The 22894-nt window shown below is 43.8% G+C and overlaps 1 protein-coding gene across 1 annotated transcript; it reads left to right on the top strand.

Moving 5' to 3' along the window:
* The first annotated feature begins 1001 nt into the window (after window positions 1–1001).
* SLC2A7 (solute carrier family 2 member 7) lies at window positions 1002–21735 on the top strand. Its single transcript, XM_016194802.2, has 10 exons — window positions 1002–1042; window positions 4308–4432; window positions 6163–6315; window positions 7364–7489; window positions 9452–9639; window positions 11295–11405; window positions 15265–15366; window positions 16364–16439; window positions 19765–19892; window positions 20936–21735. Exons 1-10 carry the CDS (start codon window positions 1017–1019, stop codon window positions 21155–21157), a joined length of 1257 nt encoding a protein of 418 aa, XP_016050288.1. The 5' UTR covers window positions 1002–1016; the 3' UTR covers window positions 21158–21735.
* The last annotated feature ends 1159 nt before the right edge of the window (window positions 21736–22894 follow it).

Here is a 22894-nt window from a genome sequence, read left to right as displayed (position 1 = left end):
TGGATTATGTTAATGACCATTACTGGAACATCTTTTCTCAGCAACTACCATACAACTATTAGATTCTTCAAACAGATCTAGATTATACTTATAGCATAAGGGGAAAGTAAAAATTATGTCACTAACTTGCCAAAAATCACACAATATTTGTGGCAAATTTTGTTATTTTGCCACTGTGCTTCTTAAAAAGTAAGGCAAGTGAATTTAAATTGGTGTCAGAGATTGGTGATTAAACTCAGGGTCTTATGTATGTGTCTACTGCTGAGCTGCCCCCTGACCTTATTTTTTAATGAGAGAGAGAGCCGTGGAGATAACACCAATGGTAGTGCAACAGATTTTCATGCCTGAGGCATCAGGCATGCTAGACTCAATCCCCTGCACAAACACAGATCAGAGCTGAACAGAGCTCTCATGAAGGAGGGGGAAAGGGCTAGGGAGTGAAAAGTTTTACTCCATCTTCAATGGAGTTCTACTCCTTTTTTGTTTTGTTGCTCTCACGTGGTACCAGAGAGCCCCATCAGTGCTTCATTCGTGTTGGGCTGATACTTGCCCAACCCCAGTAAAGTAAAATTTAAATGACTTTTCATGCAGCCTGATTCACCATCATACCCACTCACAAAGCAGACATTTTTCATTGTCATGTAAAGCAGAGAATTGAATGTGTCCTAGGAATATCAGCAGAAGCTACCCTTAAGAACATTGTTTAGAGACCTAATAGTCTTGGGACATTGAGTCAGGTAGGTAACTCAGTGGCAAATCACATGCTCTGCGTTACCAAGGACCTGGGTTCAATCCTTGCCTATACAAAAAAAAAAACCATGAACGACAAAGCAGCCAAAACAACATTTGTTGCAGAGCAGTGCTTGGTCTCTCTCTCTCTCTCTCTCTCTTTCTCTCTCTCTCTCTCTCGTATGTGTGTATGCATGTATGTATGTATTTGTTGAGAATAGGGCAATGTTTTCCAGGTCTTGAAGTCATTCTATAATGAAACCTACTTTGAGCGACATGGAACTTTCATGGATGAGAAGATCATGCTGCTTCTGTGGTCTTGCACTGTGTCCATGTTTCCTCTGGGTGGCCTCTTGGGGTCACTGATTGTTGGTCTGCTGGTTGACAGATGTGGCAGGTAAAGGGGAGGCATGTGGCTCTTGCTTCTTATTCATGTTGGCAAATTATTCCATCTCTTGGTGCCGTGCATGTGGTGGGGAGATCATGTGACTCTGACAGCCGGGAAACCTGCTATTTAGTTCCCATCTTTCCATGGACACCATGCCCTTAAAGCAGGTCAGGTAATTTCTTTGAGATTTACTGTCATTGTTAATTGTCTAGAAACAAATTCCTTTCAGACAATAGTCCCTTCTAGACTTAAGTTGTTTTTTTTAAAGATGTGTTTATTTTAATAAGAGAGAAATAATATCACTCTTTTTTATTATCTTTATTTTATTTGTTGCATAGACACAGCCAGAAATCAAGAGGGAAGTGGGTGATAAAGAGAGGGAGACAGAGAAACGCCTGTAACATTACCTCACCACTTCCAAAGCATTCCCCCTGCAAATGGAGACCAAGGGCTCAAACCCAGACCTTGTGCGTTGTAACATGTGTACTCAACCAGGTACACCACCACCCAGCCCCCAGAACATCACTCTTAAACATGCAGCATTAGAAATGGAATTCAGGTCCACAGCAAACATGCAAGTCCTGTCTAAGCCACCTCCCTGACACAAGCATACATTTATTTGTTTGTTTGTTTGTTTGTTTGTTTATGATAGAAACACCAGAGCACCATCCAGCTCTGGCATATGGCCCAATCCTGAAACTTAGGCATGAAAATCCTGTGCACTAACACTGAGTTACCTCCCCAACTCTCAGATCAAAGTTCTTAATTGTAATTACTGTAGTGCCTTGCCATCACTTCTAGCAGATGTGCAATAAATATCTGGAGGAATAACCTTCCATATTAAAGATCTTTTGTTTAAGATACACTTAATATTAATAGGAAAGAGAGAGAGACCCAGTGCATTATGCTTCACATGAACAAAGTTCGGGTCCTTACCCTACATGAAAGTGCTATACACTGTCACTGAGCCACTCCCCTGACCACAAGCATACTCTTTCTCTTTTTGTTCTTTCCTTCATTTATACTTATTTACTTATTTATTTATTTATTTTACCAGAGCACTGGTAAATAGCTCTGGTTCAGGGTACTGTGGAGGATTGAACCTAAACCTTTGGAGCTCAGGCAAAAAAATTCTTTTTTGCATGGCCATAATGTCATCTCCCCACACATACACACATACCCTATTTATTTATTTAGCTATTTAGGTCATCAGTAAATTAATTTTATCAGTGAGAGAGGCACAAGAGCATCATCCAGTTCAAGTATATGGTGGTGCCAGGATTGAAACCTAGAGCCTAGGTTTCAGCTTCTTCTTCTTCTAGCGTTTGCCCTTCTTCCGTAGCCAGTCAACAGCGTCAGGTTGAGCCTGATGTAAAGTTTCGAGACCTCCTTTGAATCTGGAGAGGTGGCAGTTGTTGACTATGTGGGACATAGTCTGTCTGTAGCTGCAGAGGCAGTTCGGGTTGTCTCTGGCTCCCCAGCGGTGGAACATAGCGGCGCACCGGCCATGGCCTGTTCGATAGCAATTGAGGAGGGCCCAATCATAACGTGCTAGGTCAAAGCCGGGTTGACGCTTGCAGGGGACTATGATGAAGTGTTTGTTCTTTACCTCAGCTGACTGCCAACTCTGTTTCCAAGAGTCTGGAACAGAGAAGTTCAGTGTAGGTGTAGGAGACCAGATTGGATGACGAGACGTCAAACGTTGGACAGGGTGGACTCGAAGAGCAGGACCAACAGCTTGAAAGCTGTCAGGAGCTTGTTGCTGGCTTTGAAAGTGACTGGGATCCATGTGGATTCAGTCGGCTAGGAAGGATCATCAGTTTCCCCAATGAATGGGTACTGACGGGATGCACCACGGGAAGGTCGATCCAATGCATCCCTAGGTTTCAGCTATCTCTCCCCAGCATTCAGGTCAAAGTTTTTCATGATTGTTAGTTTAGTACCTTGGCAGCACATCTAATAGATGTACAATAAATGTTTGTTGATAGAGTTTGATTACCACTGAGTTGGTCCATGGCTTCAGGCTGTAGCAGCTGCAGCTTCTCCCTATGTGGCCTCTCCAAACCTGTTGTTCTGGGATTTGGGGTTCAGAATGAGTCCCTCCATATGCCTCTGTCTCATGTCTTACTTGAGAATGAAGTACAGGGTTTTGCACTTTTCTTGGCTTACGTAAAATCACTAATCACTCCACCTTCAGATAAGGAAGGATGTAAATAAGGTCAAAGTTCTAGGAAAGAAGGCAGGAGCCAAGGTCTCAGGGTGAGGCACTGATGAATTCTAACGAATCTGCTCACATTTGTTGGAATTCATACTTACACATGATTTATTGTGCCAGAGCTGATAGTATTAGAGTGGATGGAAAAGCCCTGTACAGAAAACAAACCTTTAAAGAGACATAGCAAGCCAGGGTGGTGGCACATCTGGTTGAGTGCACATGTTACCAAGTGCAAGGATCTGAGTTCAAGCCCCCGAGTCCCTAGCTGCTGGGTGGAACACTTCATAAGCAGTGGATCAGTGCTGCAGGTGTCTCTCTTTCTCTCTTCTTTTCTATCTCTCCCTTCCTTCAACTTCCCTCTCTATCCAAAATAAACATAAAATAATATTTTTAAGAAGAGTCATAGCATATTACACCAAAGTAAAAGACTCTGGGGTGGGGGGTAGGGGGGCTCAGGTCCTGGAACATAATGGCAGAGGACCTAGTGGGGGTTGTATTGCTATGTGGAAAACTGAGAAATGTTATGCATGTACAAACTATTGGATTTATTGTCCACTATAAAACAATCCCCCAATAAAGAAATTTAAAAAGTCATAGCAATTCAGACTTCCAGATGCCATCCCCTTCATCTCATGATTTTCCAGCCTTGAAAGGGATCTTGGACCATCTGGTTCACATCTGTATTTCACCTATCGTGAAAGGGTATGACTATACTTGTTGAACATGTTGATATCTCTACCTGTACGGGAAGCCCATTTTTTTCTTCTTTCCTACCATTTTCAGGCAGTTTTATTGTTAACATTCTGCCAACTTTCCTCCGGTGACCTTTGCCCTTGGTTCTCATTTTCCCAGTCTTCCCTTCCCTCAGCCTTTCTCAGGCACCTCCCAGCTCCTCTGAGATGCCTAACCTGGTGCCAGCAAAGCTTCTTCAATCTCCACACTTCCCCTACCCTCTGAGCTCCACTGTCCTTACAGAAAGGGAACCCTGCTGATCAACAATGTCTTCGCCATCATCCCTGCCATCCTGATGGGAGTCAGCAAAGTGGCCAAGGTTTTTGAAATCATCATCTTTTCTCGAGTGGTGCTGGGAATCTGTGCAGGTACCTGGAGTGACAATGATAGCTGGAGCCCTGAACCTGGGCTCAGTTTCCCCTTTGGGAGGAAGGGTATCTGAGCCAGAGGTGTCCATTACCATTCCCAGTGCTGGAAACAGGGATTCTAGGCGTCTCCCTACCTAGACTTTTTCCCCTTTGGGGATCTCTTCTTGTCTCCATTCTCAGACCTGTGCAAGCCTTATGCCCTGTCTCCCCTTCACTTTATTGAATAAAACCCCTAGTACAGAAGGATATATAAAACCCACTTTTATCTTGAAATATAATTATGTGCAAAAACTACCAACATTGTACAAGGTATAATCCAAGTGAATGTACAGACTGTGCTGAAAATGTAAGATTTGGGGCAAAAGGATGCTGATTTTGAGGCTATGATCTGCAGGAGAGTGTGGTTTCTTAACTCTAGTAATTTCTTCTACTTAAAAAAAAAGTCATGAGCATAAATGTATCTCAGTGATGAAGTGCATGCCTTTCATTTATGAGACTGTTGGTGTGAGTCTCCAGCATCAAAAGAAAGAAAGTAGTCATGAATGTAATATATACTTAAGAAAAATCAGACGATAAACCAAATAAATTTGCTTATTCCTCAATTTAGAGGAATATTCTCCTCACTTGAAACAAGTGATCACAGCTCCAAAAATAAGAAAAGACCATCTCCTCACCCTCTGACAGAGAGCCTGGGGTCTGAAGATTCTGAAAGAGTTCTTTTTTAAATATTTATTTATTTATTTATTTATTGATGACCAGGCTGTAGAGCAGCGGGTTAAGCACACGTCACAAAAGGCAAGGAGCAGCTTAAGGATCCTGGTTTGAGTCTCAGCTCCCCGCCTGCAGGGGTGGAGGAGGGGTGCTTCACAAGAGGTGAAGCAGGTCTGCAGGTGTCTTTCTCTCCCCCTCTATATCTTCCCCTCTTCTCTCCATTTCTCTCTGTCCTATCCAGCAATAACAACAACAACAATAAACAACAAGGGCAACAAAAGGGAAAAAATAGCCTTCAGAAACAGTTGATTATAGTGCAGGCACTTAGCCCCAGCAATAACCCTGGAGGCAATTTATTTATTTATTATTGGATAGAGACAGAGAAATTGAGAGGAGAGGAAGATAGAGAGGGAGACAGAGACACCTACAGCTCTACTTCACCGCTCTTGAAGTTTTTCCCCTGCACGTGGGGACCAAGGGCTTGAATCCAGATTCTTTTTTTATTATTATTACTGATTCAATAACTATTAACAAGATTGTGGGATAGGAGGGGTACAATTCCACACAATTCCTACCACCTGAATTCGAAATCCTACCCCTTCCATTGGTAAGTTCCCTATTCTTTATTCCTCTTGGAATATGGACCAAAGATGTTTATGGGGTGCAGAAGTAGAAGGTCTGGCTTCTGTAATTGCTTCTCCACTGACATGTGTGTTGACAGGTCAGTGCATACCCCCAGCCTATATCTATCTTTCCCTAATGGGCTATGGTTCTATGAACCCAAGTTCTTGTGCACCATAGTGTGTGCACTTAACCACCTGGCTCCTGAAAGAATTCCTCAAAATTACCAAAGAAACAGGTGGCCTATCTCATGCCCACACAGGGGAGGCTGTGCCTGGGGCTGACACCATATACACCCCAATTGTCATGAGATGGAGTTAGATTAAACCTCAGGCTCTAGGTCATGGGAGGCTGGGGCTGCTTTTCTTCTTCCTTGATTTTGGTTTTGCCCAAACCAGGAATCTCTTACAGTGCCCTTCCAATGTATTTGGGAGAGCTGGCTCCCAAAAACCTTAGAGGCACTCTGGGAACAATGACTGAAGTGTTTGTCATCATGGGAGTCTTCTTAGCACAAATCTTCAGCCTGCAGGCCCTCCTGGGCAACCCTACAGGTACTGGTGCATGCCTTGGATGAAGAGGGAGGAGGGCCTGTGGGAGCTAGAGTGGAACCCTGCACACTCACTCACCTATGCCCAGGCTACTCACTAGTCAGTCAAGTCAGAGGAGGCCATTTGATCTAGGCACTGTCATTGGTCATATAGGAAAATTTGATGAGGACAGTACTAATGGTTGATAGGAACAAAATATACTTGCAAATGGGAAGAGAGATTCATAGACCCTATCTGGATGCCACATGTGTATTTTAACCCTGAGAACTCTGTGGCTCTCCATCACCATCCCTGTCATCCCCTTCATCCTCCTCAGCAATCCTATCCCCATCAACATTTACATTTTACTATTGGGAATCTGAGACCAAAAGAGGATCCATAGTTTGTCCACTTCTTCTTGTCCAGCAGTGGTAGAGGTGGAAGAGCAGCTTTTATTGTTTTAGTTGACCAAACTCTCTTAACCAAAACCTTGGGAAGGAACTCCTCATGCCAAATCCCTCTGCTTCCACAACCCCAGCCCCCAGTGAGGCTGAGATTCCAATCACAAAATTAGGAACAGGGTTTTACTTTCTCTGAAGCTTACATTTTTTAAATCATATATACTAGTTCTGAGAAAAGGCATGACTTTTCTTCAAAACATATTTCTAACATCTCCTTTAATCACCCTAGTGGTTAGCTTTCACTTGCTTTTTTCATTTTTTTTTTTCATGCTGTTTTTAAAGATCTCATTTATTTATTTTCATGAATGAGCAAGACAAAGAGTGGGCAGAGAACTGCTCAACTCTGGCAAATAGTAGTGCTATGGATTGAATCTGGCTCCTCAGGGGCCACCAGTATGAAAATCTGATGTTACCCTTGCCATATCTCCTGAGCCTAACATCTTTTGAGAATATAATCATTTTCCCCACTTTTTCAATGTGAAGCCCTTTGTGGCACACAGCAAGTAATCTTAGAGGGAAGAGTCAGAACATGGGGGTGTCAGAGAAAAATGCCTGGAGCCAGGAAATCCCTAGCCACTCAGTCTCAAGTTCTTGATGCTGGTTCCCTTTAGGCTGGCCCCTGCTCTTGGCACTCACTGGGGTCCCTGCAGTGGTCCAGCTGCTCTCCCTGCCCTTCTTCCCTGAGAGCCCAAGGTACACCTTGATCCAGAAGAAAGATGAGGCCACAGCTCGCCAAGGTACTGTAGATGTTCTCTTAGCACCTTTGTCACCTCCTCATGCCTGTCCAAATGTTCTTTTTTATATTTATTTTTTATTTAAGAAAGAAGACATTAACAAAACCATAGGATAGGAGGGGTACAACTCCACACAATTCCCACCACCCAGTCTCCATATCCCATCCCCTCCCCTGATAGCTTTCCCATTCTCTATCCCTCTGGGAGCATGGACCCAGGGTCGTTGTGGGTTGCAGAAGGTGGAAGGTCTGGCTTCTATAATTGCTTCCCCGCTGAACATGGGCATTGACTGGTCGGTCCATACTCCCAGTCTGCCTCTCTCTTTCCCTAGAAGGGTGTGTCTCTGGGGAAGCTGACCTCCAGGACACATTGGTGGGGTCTTCAGTCCAGGGAAGCCTGGCCAGCATCCTGATGGCTTCTAGAACCTGGTGGCTGAAAAGAGAGTTAACATACAAAGCCAAACAAATTGTTGAGCAATCATGGACCCAAAGGTTGGAATAGTGGAGAGGAGTGTTGGGGGGGGGGGGGTACTCACTGCAAACTCTAGTGTACTACTGCTTTCAGGTATATATTTTGCACTAGTTTATAGATAAGTGTGAACATATGCTCTCTCTCACAGAACCTGGTCTATATCTAGCTTTTGGGACTTTATTAGCAAGTGAACCACCTGGGATGGAATTAGAGAATACTATGAAAGGAAAGGTCTCACCCAAGTAATGCAGCTAAAGGGTTGTAGTTCCACACCTGAAGTCTCTGGACACAGTCTGAGCTGAAGCATGTTGAGGTGGCAATCGTTGCGTTGATTAGGTTGTGATAGGCAGATGCAATATTATTTGATATGAATTGGGAGAGGCATGCAGGAAAGTGGGCCCCACCCTAAGTTTCCAGGACTGGGAGAAATATAGGCTCTATAGTGGAGATGTGAGGTTCCTGCTATCTTAGGGTTCAAAAAGACAATGGATAGTTATTGTTATCATCATATTTGGTAATTGGGTTAACTTTGAAAAGTCCTTTTGTTAGGGTTTGCTGTATAGTACCCAGTATCTTGTATATAGCTGTGCCACCGGTTGCTTCTGATCTACTTGGTCTAGGCTTTTGAGAGAGTCCGCATATCAAATACACAGCCTATATATTTAAAAGACTCAGTCTGTGTTTTAAAAACTTGGAGACATATAATTTTCCCCCTCTCATATTAATTAACTAGTGATTTATATGACTATACTTTAGTAGGAGTGTACATAAACACCATTCCCACCACCAAAAGACTGTGTCCCATCCCACCCACCCACCCCCACGCCCCACTGTCCCAGGAAGCTGCATGTCTACCCCTCACCACAGAGTTTTTACTTTGATGCCCTACTTTCAGTTTAGTCAGATCCAGTTTCCCTTTCAGATATTCTTTCTCATCTTCTGTTGATGAGTGGGATCATACCAACTTATCTTTATCTTTCTGACTTAGCTCACTTACCATAATTCCTTCTAGCTCTGTCCAAGATGGGTCAGAGAATGTGGGTTCATTGTTCTTAGTAGCTGTATAGTATTCCATTGTGTATATATACCACAGCTTTCTCAGCCACTCATCTGTTGTTGGGCACCAAATGTTCTTTAATGTACCCAGAGTATAGAAGGAACAGGTGATAGAAGAGGGGTATGTTCTAGGAGGCCAGCAGGAGAGGAAAGAAGTGTCACATTGGTGCCATGGAGTTTGTAAAAGTCATCATCATGGATATTGGGTGTGGACAGCATAACCAAGGTAGGGAAGCAGTTGTAACTGGGAACCCCATCATAGTGTTGGAGACTTGCTGGAGTCAAGTGAGCACTGCAGACTTGGAAAGAGTGTGGCCAATGGTGGGCCTGAGCAGTGGAGAGCTGTCTCCTTCTTACCCCTTCCTTGAACCCAAAACCCCTCCAAAGTTAAATGCTTTCATTATTGGCAATGAAACTGAGCCATTCTGCTCCCCATAGCTCTGAGGAAACTGAGAGGCTGGACTGATGTGGAGGATGAGATAGAGGAAATGTGTGTGGAGGACCAGGCTGAGAGGGCAGAGGGTCGCCTGTCTGTGCTCAACCTCTTTGCCTTCCGGCCTCTGCGGTGGCAGCTCATCTCCATCATCGTGCTTATGGCTGGCCAGCAGCTCTCTGGAATCAATGCGGTATGTGGGTGCCAGTGGGGATATGTGGGCAGGAAAGAGGTCATTCTCCCTGCAGGTGTTGTGCTGCTCACTTGTCCATGTAAGGTTCTCTCTTCCCACCCAGTAGAAGTCAATTAGAAAGATGTCTACTTAACCTTCACAAGTACAGGAAGCCCTCACTTAGTTCTGTTCCTGAAATATAATCAATAAATAAGGAACTGTCCTTTACCAATATTTCAGTCATGTACTGTATTGGTAGCAGGTTTATTGTATCTTTACATAGCTTGTCACCTTTACATAATTCACAACATTTTTAATACATTTTAAATGTTTATTTTTTATTTTATTATTTTAAATGCTTACTTAATAGTGTGCTGAACTGCAATGCAAAATAGAAGAAATAAATTTCACTATGGAGTACACAATAAATTACAAATATATAGATGAAAAATGCTAATGTAATGATACTTGCCAACTGTGTGAAAAAGACTTTTACTGAAATAGATGATGTGAAGTGAGATGCTTGGAGTTGAGTCACTATGTTCAACTTCAGAACCAAATTTCTCAATGTTCTCTTACATCACCACAATACTGATTTATCATGGAGCTGGTCATAACTCCAAATGATGTACAAACAAGTAGGTCACCACATGAGAAATAGCTGTGATACTCCCGACACCAACATATGATGCACAAAGTTGAGTTCTACAGGGACAGTAGGGTAATTTCATGAATGCAAATAAGCTGCATGATCTCTGGTACCAGCAGCTGAAGAGACAGTTTCCTTTGCAACTAAGGATGTTTTGCTTTACATGGAATAAGACATCCCCTCATCTGGTTCAGTAAAACCAGGCTTCATTTTCAGCAATTGGTAGATAAGCACAAGGAAGACTGGGGATATGGCTGGGAATCACAAATAATTTGAAAACAAAGACAGAATGCCATAGAAAACCTATACTAGTCTTCTCATGAGCACATCTTTTCTCTTGTTACAGTACCTTTTCTTTGCTTCCCAGAACCAAAGATAAAATGTCTCCTGTCAGCCATCTTTTGCCCTCTTGATGATCTCTATCAGTCAGGGGGAAGGAGCTAGAGTGCTGAACATTCAGATTCTAGGAAAGGGTGACTAATTGACACAACTAGAGATAAGACCCACCATCAACTTACTCTACCATGACCCCTGAAGGTGTGACTGAGCATGGTTCTTTTACTATCAACTACAATTGCCAATGTAGGAAACAGTAGAGAACTGAAAACATAGGGTGACTATTACTAGAAATGTCAGAAATTGAATAGGCAACCTAGTAGGTGCACAAGAAGAAAGTTCAGAAAGAGGTCTTTGGAGACACATAAATGACAAGTGATGTCATGGAAGTGGACAGCTGAACCAAGAGCCACCAATAGACAGAAATTTGTGTAGCCTTTGAAAGTGCCATGTGGACCCATATCCTAGGGGCTGGACCAGGGCAGGGTGGTTGGAGGTTCCTGGGATGTGGGATCTGCATAGCAAGGCACAGTGAGGAGAGTGCTCTTCCAGCCTCTTTTTTCACCACCTACCTTCTCTTTCCTCTTTCCTATCTAATGATCTCCTGGATTTTCTAGCTCAATTTGTGAAGTTAAACCAGTAGTCTAAGGCTGAGGACCTCCCTCTTACTATCCTTGTACTTCTGTTTTAGATCAACTACTATGCAGACCTGATCTACATATCCGCTGGTGTGGACAGCATTCAGTCTCAGTATGTCACAGTGGGTGCTGGTGTGGTTAATATAGTGATGACCCTCATCTCGGTGAGCCACCAAATATTTCCTTCCATTGGGGGGGGTCTCAGAGCAGGTCCCCAGCAGGCAGACATATTGCACAGGACTGGGGAAGATGCTGGTGGCACCACTGGTGTCACATGGGAGATGTGGTCTGTATAACCTTGACCAGGTTCCTTCATTCCTTTCCAGCCCAAGTTTCTCCCTTTGAAAAATGTTTGTGGTAATGGCAGTGTTAGTATACCAATGTCAGCTGTGATTTTTTTATGTAAAAAAAAAAAAAAAGCTAACACTAAGCAGAAAAAACTTGTACTGGAGTTGGTATATCGCACCAAAGTAAAAGACTCTGGGGTTGGGGTGGTTTCAGGTCCTGGAATGTCATGGCAGAGGAGGACCTAGGGAATTGTATTGTTATGTGGAAAACTGGGAAATGTTATGCATAAACTAATGTATTTTACTGTCAACTATAAACCATAAATCCTTCAATAATTAAATTTTAAAAATAAAAAATAAAGATATATAGTATTTATATTTTTTTAAAGAAAGCTATTTTAGAGTTTAATAGAGGAATTCTGGGGCCGTTGACACAGAATAATAGTTCTGCAAAAGACTTTCATGCCTAAGGCTCCAAGGTACCAGGTTCAATCTCCATAAGCCAGAACAGGACAGTTTTATGGTCTCTCTCTTTCTCTCTCTCTCTCTCTCTTTCTCTCTCTCTCTCCCGCTCTCTCTCCCTCTATCTCTTTCTCTCTCATTAAAAAAATTAATAGAGGCAAAGAGATGTTGTACCCAATTGAGTGAATATATTACCATTCACAAGGACCCAGGTTTAAGACCATGCTCCCCACCTGCAAGGAAGAAGCTTCATGAGTGGTGATAGATAGATAGATTGATTGATCTACCTCCCCATACTCCCTCAATTCCTCTCTGTTTTATCAAATAAAATAGAAAGAAAAAAAAATGGATGCAGGACACCGTGGTTTCATAGTGCTGGCACTGAGCCCCAAAAACAATCCTGGTGACAATAATAAACAAACAAATAAATATTTAAAAAATAGTGGAACTCTGAACCCAACATACCTCACTTGACTTACTTTGATGAAAGAGGAAATGTAAATTTTGGGGCTGGGTGGTGGCACACCTGGTTGAGCACATGTATTACAATACTCAAGAACTCGAGTTCACACCCCTCGTGCCCACCTACAGAGGGAAAGCTTCACAAGTGGTGAAGGAGGGCTGCAGATGTTTCTCTGGTTCTCTCCCTCTCTATCTCCTCCTTTTCTCTCAATTTCTAACTGTCTCTATCCAATAAAAAAATAAAGATAATAATAATAATGAAAATGTCAACTGATAATGCTATGCCCATTAGCAAGACCAGGGGGGCATCAACTACCTCCAGAAACTTTCCAGTTGTTTTCTTTTTTTTTTTTTTTTTTGAGTCACCTGCAAGGCTAAAGATGTTTTTGAAATTTATTTCTTATTTATCTATGACTTCTCCCAGAGCTAATTTAAACCCCTGTCAGCATAGAGGAATCACTGAAAAGCAGAGAGAGTGAAGGAAAACAGTGGGCAAGTTGACAGAATTAACAGAACCCAGTTCTTACCCTCTGGAATCTGTGCCCCCCTTCTTCTGGTTCTTTTGGCCTCCCCCTGCCTCTAAGGCAGGACCCATCCTCTGTCATTAGAGCCCTCTGGATATGCTGTAATGACAAAGGACCCTCTTCCCCCACCATCTTTGGAGAATCCTAAGCCAAAAAGGCAAGGAAGCCTCCCTCTCAGCCTTGAGAAACAGGCCTAGGTAACAAGCACAGAAGAGAACCTAAACTTCTCTCTCTAGTTTCTTTTACTTTTTTTTTTCTCACCATAGCACTGCATATCTTTGGCTATTGGTGGTACCAGGGGTTGAGCCTGGCTTCTCTCAATGCAAGCCCAGTGCACTACTGCTATATAATCTCCCTGGAATTGATCATTCACATTGTTTGGCTCTGATCAATTCCTGACTGAGTACTATGATAGTCTGTGTCTGCAGGGTCACTAAAAGGATTGGAAGTGAGGCAGTAAAGTGACTGCAGTGAGTTGGTCTTCAGCAATGGCTCTATCACTGATACTGGTGCAGGGATGGAGTGGAGATGAGATGGAAATGGTATCAGAAGTGAGACAGTTGGGGTTAGGGGAGAGGGCTTGAACCTGGGTCCTTGCACTCAAACAGGTGCACCTCCACCCAGCTCCCAGATGATGATGATGATTGGTGACAATAGTGTTTTGCTCCCCCCCACCTCCACTAAGCCTCAAGTAGGCTTAGTTTCAGGTAGAGAGTGACAGAGATCAAGAGAAAGAGAAGAAACACCACAGCACTATTTCACAGTTCATGGAGCTTCCCTGATGTTCCCATGGTGCTCTCATGTGGTACCAGGGTTTTGAACTCAAGTCCTTAGGCATAGTAAAATGTGTGCTCCACCAGGTCAGCTATACATCAGCCCCTGGAAACTATTTTACGTGCTTATTTTGTAACATATATATGCAATTTCACCACTGTAGGCCAACTTTTTTCAGTAGAAACAGAAATAGAGAGAGAGAGAGAGGAAGAGAACCATAGCACCAAAGCTTCTCTTGGGACAATGGCACTCCTATATGGGGTGCTGGGACTCAAACCTGAGCTGTGAGTATGGCAATGCAGGTTTTCTACTAGGTGAACTGTATTGCTGGAGCAAATCCCTGGGTTAGTTTGAGATCATATTCATATTCAGGTAAGGTAGGATGTGGAGAGGATTGTCATTAAGTCCCTCTGTTACTCATGGCTCCCCAGGGAGGGGAGAGTACAGGAAGCAGAGGAACTCAGTGGGAGAGAGTAGGCAGGAGGCTTTATTGTGGCTGTCATGGAAACTGGCAAAGCAAGGCTAATAGGCCTAGGAGTAGCTGGGCTAGATAATTTCAGGGGGCTTTGGGACAAAGGACTCCCCTAGGTGTCTGCCCCTGCCCTGGATGGGGCTGGGGGAGAGTCCCATGAAGGAGAGGTGAGAGGGCTCAGATGAAACAGGCTGTGTGTGAACAATGCAAAATAGCTGAGAGCTGTCACCAGAAATTGACTGACAGTGTGAGAGTTAGCCATTTCAGGATCAGCAAGGACTTGCATGCATGAAACTTTGGGTTTGAGGGAGTCGGGCGGCAGCGCAGCATGAAGCACAAGGCGTGTAAGAATCCCAGTGAGAGCCCCAGCTCTCTGCAGGGGAGTCGCTTCACTGACTGTGAAGCAGGTCTGCAAGCGTCTATCTTTCTCTCCCCTTCTCTGTCTTCCCCTCCTTTCTCCATTTCTCTCTGTCCTATCTAACAAAGACGACATCAATAACAACAACAATAATAGCTACAACAACAATAAAAAGGGCAACAAAAGGGAAAATAAATAAATAAATATTTTTTTTAATTGGGGGGTTTGAACCTGGACACCACATACAGAATCTGGCATCTCTTGGTCTCTCTCTCTCATAACAAAAATAAGTTGGTATTTGAGAAAGATGAAAGAAAGAGGGAAAATGAAAGGAAAGAGAGGATGGGAGTGTGTGTAGAAGGGAAGTAGAAGGGGCCGGGTGGTGGCGCATCTGGTTGAGCGCACGTATTACAATGTGCAAGGACCCAGGTTTGAGCGTCCGGTCCCCACCTCCAGGGGGAAAGCTTCATGAGTGGTGAAGCAGGGCAGCAGGTGTCTCTATGTCTCTCTCCCTCTCTATCACCCCCTCTTGATTTCTGGCTGTCTCTATCCAATAAATAAAGATAATAAAAAATTTTTTTTTATTTAAAAAAAAAAGAAGGGAAGTAGAAAAGGAACTTTCAAGTCTAGGAATTCTGAGCACTCCGCCCTCAGTGTCCTCAGTGGCCCCCTTCTCTCCTCCAGGCCATCACAGTGGAACTGCTGGGGAGGCAGCGCCTCCTGCTGGTGGGCTATGGTATCTGTGGCTTGTCCTGCCTCATCTTGACCCTGGCACTCCTCTTTCAGGTCTGGTTTGGGTTTCCTTGGGGATCAAGGATAGCAGGTGAGGAAAACAAGGAGTGGACTGGGTTATTCCCTAGAGTAAACCAGAACCACTAGAACTCATCCCACTCCACACCCCCTTCATGCATGATCTCTTCGGAATGCCCCCACAAGCACATGCAAATAACTAAATACAGCAGCCTATAAGGCAAAGGAGAAACAAAATGAATTGTAATAAAATATGAATCTTAGTAACTAAATGCTTAGACACTAGAACGTGCTAGAGAAGCTTTTAGAGATGGAAGATAACATTCCACTGCAGGGCCAGAGTGGGAAATCTTCCCACAGCCCTCTGAGTTTTTCTAAGCTGGCAAATAATCAAATAAGCATCAGGTTTATTGATAGAGAGAGGTCCCAAGCCTAGCCCTGTACAAGCTCCTACTTCATAGTATTTCCTCTCAAAAATGGAGTGATATAATCAGCTGCATAGTTTGGGGAACTGTGTTCAGGTGCCTGAATGTCCACCTGCTTTGGGGCTCTTTACCTTAGAATTATTGAGCAAAGATGAAAGGATTCCAGCCCTTATAGTTGGAAGTGTCCTCTGGAAGTGTCCTCTCAGAGAATGTGGCATCTAGGCCCCTGCCTTCCCTTGATAAATCTGAGTTGAATCAGATGTCCACACAGTCTGTGTTCAGGTTCTCTTCCACTCTGACTCCACATCTGTAGGACTGAAACTTTCCTTCCTTCACTGGGAGGTTGTCAAGACAATTAAATGGATTAGGATTGGGGGAAAACAGAGAATAACTAGAACAGTGATTGGGAGGAACCCACTGACAGCTTGAATGTTAAAAGTCACCCTCCTTTCTCAAAGACCCTAAGACCTAAGTGCTGGAAAGCCTCCTTCTATGGCAGGAGGCTGGGATCCATAAGGGAGCTCACCTGTGGGAGGGTGGGAGGGCCTTGGGTCTCTAGGTCCCCAGGTTGAACCTACAATCACTGACAGCCTTGCTTCTCCCCACAGAGCCAGGTTGCTGGGTTGTCTTACCTTGGGATCATCTGTGTCTTTGCCTACATCTCAGGACACTCCATAGGACCCAGTGAGTATCTGCACATGCCCCACAACTTTTCAAGGGCCCAAACACAGTAGGTGCTCAATCAATATGTGCTGAATGAATAGATGCCCTTGATTCATTGTCCTCAACATGTTCTCTCCACCTTTTCCTCTGTTCCCCCTCAAACCCAACTCAGACTTAATGGCTCAGCTCAGTCCATCTTTCCCATAAAGGTCATTCCAGTTCACATTCATTCATTCAATAAACACAGATCAATTGCCAAATGGTGCCACAGCCAGTTAAGGTCACAATTAATTTCATGTGGTTCTGAGAGTCACCTAGACTCATATCCTACTCCCAGCAAGGACATGAGCCACCACTGACATAAAACTGGGGACATGGAGGTCCCTAGGTTCAAGTATAAACTCTCTATATGCTCACCTTAGTCTCTTTTGAAGAACAAATAAATAACTCTGAATTCTTGACTCAACAGATAATCAAATAACCATTAGATAAATGTATAAGAGAAAAAGTAAAGTGCATATATTTACTAATATATATGTACTTTGTGGCACATAGGAGAGACTCCATGGTCTTGATATCATCATTATGTAGCTTAACCAGCAGCAAAAACATTGGAACAGAGAAAGAGAAGGTCAGCTAGGAGAGTAACAAAAAAGGGTGAATAAAGCAAAAAGCCTATAGATGTAAATTCTGCTTTCTCCTGTGATTATATCTTCCCTGGAAAAAGCCCTCATTTCAAAGGTAAGCTTCACTCTGCCTTCAGGCCTCCTCCTTGAAAACATGCTTTTGTTGAAAATATATTTTGAAATATCATATTGTTCCCATACCTGCAGGGCCACAAATACTTGGGCTCAATTGTCACTGATCCTCTAACCTCTAACTACAGTCCCATGTTGCCTTGTCTTCATGTCCCCCAAAGCTGACTGCTTTGGTTTTCATCTCCCAGGAGCCCCTAGACTCCAGCTCCCTGCCATCTATCCTCCTAAAAGTCAAACTCCACTTGCACTGTCTGGCGAAAGTCATCTCAGACTTCCAAGACTAAATCATTCCTTTTGTAGCCTAGCTTGTGAATGAGTTGTCCACAAGTCACAATAAAGGTGAAGATCTATTCAACAGCATTGGTGAGGTCCCTGCTGGTCTGTACTGGGCCAGGCACTGGGTTTCAGTCATGACCCAGACAGTCATACTTGAGGATTTACCCAAGGGGGACTTTTGGAAGGAAACTTCTGGGTGTGTCTAGGGCTTGGGAAAGAGCTGACTTCTCAGATATGGCCCCAACTGCTAGCATATAAGCTGCAACACGCCACTGTATTCTCTGGACCTTGGGCTACTTATCAGAGCCCACACATACTTTACTTGGCCACCATCCCCTGGGGGAGGAGCCAAGGCTTCACAGGTAGCAGAGAGGATATCCGTCTGGAGCCTCTTGGGGCACAGAGCCCTAAAGATATTTGCTATAGAGGACAGCTCATTCTGAGGCTTTAAATTCTCTCCACCTTCAACAGCTGAGTCTGGGCCTTTGCAAACTGTTCTCTCTATATCACCTTCCAGTTTGGAATTTGGCCTACAGAAGGGATAGAATAGTAGTTAGATATACATAGATAGATATATAGATAGATGAGAGAGAAAGAGATGACAGGGAGGGAGAGAGAGAAGCAGAGCATCACTCTGGTACATGTGATGCTGGAAGCTGAACTTGGGATCTCATATTTGAGAGTCGAGTGCTTTATCCACTGCACTACCTGCTAAGTTACGAGGGACAATTTGTTTATGTATAAAGCCTTAGACATACAGAACACAAAGATACACAATGTTTCTTTTGAATTTAAAATTTTGAAGGATCTTGTCTGGGAGAAATAAGACTTTAGAGGTTTTGGACAAGGCTCCTCCATGAAAGACAAAAATGGTTGAGAGCACCAGAGAAGTGGCAGACACTGCCATCCCCCAGATCTGGCACATGGGGGCAGCACCTCCCAGCTGTCACTTTAATAAGAAGGAAAATCAGGAGAACAAAGGATTTGCCTATGTCAGGTCTTGAGTTTGAACCTTGCATATGCCAGACTGATCCTCTGGTTTTCCCTCTCCCATTAGTAAATACATAATTCTTGTTTGAACTCCTTCAAGGGGTTCAAGAAATAGCTCTTCAAATTTTTTATATATTTTATTTATTTATTATTGAATAGAGATAGAGAAAAATTGAGAGGAGAGGGGGAGATAGAGAGATACCTGCAGTCCTATTTCACCACTTGTGAAGCTTTCCCTTGCAGGTGGGGACCAGAGGCTTGAACCTGGTTGCACTATAACATAAGCACTTAACCAGGTATGCCACCACCTGGCACCTTCTTCAAACTTTCATTGAGCAACACATGGACAAAAACTCATGGTGGGAATGTCAATTGGTCCAACCCTTGTGGAGCAGTATGGAGAACACTCAGAAGGCTAGAAATGGACCTACCCTAGGACCCTGCAATTCCTCTCCTAGGCATATATCATAAGGAACCAAACACACCCACCCAAAAAGATTTGTGTATACCTATGTTCATAGCAGCACAATTTGTAATAGCCAAAACCTGGAAGCACCTCTGGTGTCCAACAACAGATGAGTGGCTAAGTTGTGGTATATATACACAGTGGAATACTACTCAGCCATTAAAAATGGTGATTTCACCTTCTTTACCCCATCTTGGATAGAACTTGAAGAAATCATCTTAAGTGAGATAAGTCAGAAACAAAAGGATGAATGTGGGATGATCTCACTCACAGACAGAAGTTGAAAAACAAGATCATAAGTGAAAACACTAAGCACAACTTGGACTGGAATTAGTGTATTACACCAAAGTAAAAGACTCTGGGGCGTTGGGGGTGGATTTCAGGTCCTGGAACATGATAATAGAGGAAGACCTAGTAGGGGTTGAATTATTATGTGGAAAACTGGGAAACATTATGCATGTACAAACTATTGTATTTTACTGTCAACTGTAGACCATTAATCCCCCAATAAAGAATTTTTTTTTAAATTCATGGATGAAAAATTAGTTTTTTTTCTCCCAACCATGCTTTGTAGAGTACCTTTCTCAGCTTCTGCCTATTTTTCAGGTAGGGTGGGTTTCCTAGTTGGCTCCTAGTTCTAGCCATAGTTGTTGATACAGATACCTCTTAGCATGGGATACTCCAGGGGAGATTGTGCTCACTGTGACCTGGGGGCCCTCAAAGGGAGACTGTTTTCGTTGACCTTGCACAACAGACCTGCTGTAAGGGGACTGGGCTGGGCTTAGGACTGGGTCAGGTCTCACCCCCTCAGCCTCTGAAGGCCTTCGGAGCTACACTCTGTGCTTTCATCCTCCAGGTCCTGTCCCCTCTGTGGTGAGGACTGAAATCTTTCTGCAGTCCTCCCGGACAGCTGCCTTCATGGTGGATGGGGCAGTGCACTGGCTCACCAACTTCATTGTGGGCTTCATTTTCCCTTCCATCCAGGTGGGTGATCATCATCCTACAGGTAGCATAGTTGGGGGGGGGCTCATTCTCCTTCCCCATGTACAAAAAGGCTCCATAAAATGGGCAGTGGTTCCCCTGCTGCTGAAAGCATCTGCTCATTGACAAGTGAATGGGAGATGGTGTTCAAGCAGTTTCCAGGGCCATGAGAGACACCAGCATTGCTTCAGCCAAGCCATCAATGTACCCATTTACTCCTGTCTATAAGCAGTAGCCTCACCCAGGTCTAAAAAACTAACACCAGGACTCTGCTAGGTCAAGTTCGAAGGCAACAGAAAACAAATTGGAGGCAGAGTGAGGGAGGGTCTTCCCACCACAACCTCCTTCTCCTGTTACTGACAGTTCACAGACAATGGGGACAGTGTCCCTACTGTTGTTGTTTTTGAATATATATATATATGTGTGTGTGTGATGGAAGAAAGAGAGTAGGACTAGAAAATAGCTCATATGTAGAATGCATGCTTTCCCATACATTGGAATCCATGGTTGGAATTCCAGAATTACAGGGAGTATCAAAAGAGCCCCATGGATCTTGGAACAACACTTTGAAGTATCTTGTCTGTGTGTTTATTCTCTTTTTGCCTCTCTAAAATAAATAGTAGAAAAAATTATCTGAGGCAGTAGTAAAATGCACTCCCTGGGGAGTGGGCAGATGAGAAAGAGAGAGGAGACAGAGAAAGGAGAGAGAGAGAGAGAGAAAGAGAGGGAGGGAGGGAGAGGAAGAGGGAGACCAGAGTACTACTATAGCAAGTTTGGTACCAAAAAATCTAACATCAGCTTTCATGCATGCAAATCCTGTTCTATCCACTGATCCACCTCCCAGATCCATAATGTCCCTAATATTAAAATAGCTAAGGAGCTCTTTTTGGCATGGTGGGAAAGTTTTTTTTGTTTGTTTTGTATTGTTTTTCTGTCATTTCACTCTTTAGGGAGTGGAAGCTGGGTGCTAAGAAACTCCTTTGTGACTAACAGAGTTATTCCTATCATGTCTCTCTTCTCTCCTGTCCTCTTGTCCCACTGCCTAGGAAGTCATTGGTGCCTACAGTTTCATCATCTTTGCTGGAATCTGCCTCCTCACTGCCATTTACATCTATGTGGTGATTCCTGAGACCAAGGGCAAGACCTTTGTGGAGATAAACTACATTTTTGCCAAGAGAAACAGAGTGGAGATTCCAGAGAAAGTGGAAGAAACCACAGGTGGTGAGCCTTGTTCATCCTCAGCACCTACCAAGGAAACGTCCTTTTAGTGGCCATGTGTCCCCAAATGCCACACTCAAGATTTACAGCTCAGAGAAGAACTCTATATTCCAGACTTTGAGGAGGTTCACAACCATGAGATGTCTAGGTCCCCAGTGGCAGCTGGAAGACTTTGGAAAACTGAGCCCCTGTCTTTACTGAGAAGCAGTTAGTTTCCAGAATTAATGACTGTGAGCCAACCACATCTGCCCATTGATTGGCAAGACCCCACTCTGTGATTCCAACCAGTGTCCAAACTTGATGGCTATACTGATGTAGTTTTATAAGATATAACTTCTCACTTTTCCAATTTCAGCAATTGAGACAGAAGCCCAGTTCCCACTTAGTGTTTTAGAGAATCAAAGGAGCTAGAAGAAGCCAAGGCTCTGGACTCCATGCTTTCCTGCCCAAGTAGCTTCCTCTTCTACATTCAGGCTACAGAGCCTCTGGGTCAGGTTCCAGCTCTGCATGTGCATCTCTGGGCCAGTTGGGCAAGAGAAGTCAGACAAGTTCTTGAGACTGTTTAGAAAACCTTGCCTGGGCCGGGTCTGTTTGTATCCACTTTGGAAACAAAGAGAACTGTGTGTTACTTTTCAACAGTGATCTTCTACCACAACCTTCCAGCTAAAGTCTTCTGTAGATCTATTATCCTAGCTGGTTTGGCATGGTTGTTCTACCTCTGCATCCAATGCACTTTCAGACTTATGCACTTTTTTCTATTTTTGAGATTCGTTTTATTATTTAAACTGAGAGGGGGAGAGGAGGGGAGAGGGAGAGGGAGAAGGAGAGGGAGAGAGAGGGGGGAGAGTGAGAGAGGGAGAGAGAGAGCGTGCAAGAGAGAGAGGGAGAGAGCGAGAGAGAGGGAGAGAGCAAGAGAGAGAGGGAGGGAGAGAGAGAGGGAGGGAGGGAAGGAGAAAGAGAGAGAAGTCAGAGCATCACTCTGGCTCAAGAAGTTCTGGAGATCCAACCAGGAGCCTCAGACATGCAGTCTGGTGCTCTACCAGCTGAGCTCTCTCTCCTACCAGATTTCTGTGCCTCTCCTTTTTTTTTTTTTATTAATTTTTTTATTTTTGAGAGAGATGCAGAGAGAGAGACACACAGAGAAACAAACACCAGAGTACTGCTCAGCTCTGGCTTATGGTGGTGTAGGGGATTGAACCTGGGACTTAGGAGCCTCAGGCATGAGAGTCTGTTTGCATAACCATTATGCTGTCACCCCCACCCTCTGTGCCTCTCCTTTTAAGGTGATTTCCTGTGCCCCTCCTGCAAACTATCAGAACCCTGAACAGACTTCACAACCTGATGTACCTTCTTAACACATCCTGTCCTATCTTGGGTAGCTCCTCTATTTAGGTACAAGGGATGGGGGCAAAGCACTGTGTGACTTTTCCACTGAAGCCCTTAGCACTTTGTTTACTATTTATTAGTTTACCTATTGTTATGTATTAGATTACTCCCAAGGTAGTGGCTTAAAACAGTATCCTTCAAGGGTTGGGGACACAGAGTAATAGTTATACAAAAGACTTTCATACCTGAGGCTCTGAGATCCCAGGTTCAATCCCCAGCCCCACTATAAACTAGAACTGAGCAGTGTCCTGATCTCTGTCTCTCTCATTCTCCCTCTCTCATTAAAATAAAAGGAAAAGAAAAGTGACAGGGGTAGATAGCATAATGGTTATGCAGAGACTTTCATGCCTGAGGCTACAAAGTCCTAGGTTTAATCCCCTCACCACCAAAAGTCATAGCTG

This window comes from Erinaceus europaeus, chromosome 11, assembly GCF_950295315.1.
Source record: "Erinaceus europaeus chromosome 11, mEriEur2.1, whole genome shotgun sequence".
In the NCBI taxonomy this organism is placed as follows: domain Eukaryota; kingdom Metazoa; phylum Chordata; class Mammalia; order Eulipotyphla; family Erinaceidae; genus Erinaceus; species Erinaceus europaeus.
The sequence above is the reverse complement of the archived record's forward strand: the minus strand, read 5'-3'. Positions and strand labels throughout refer to the sequence as shown.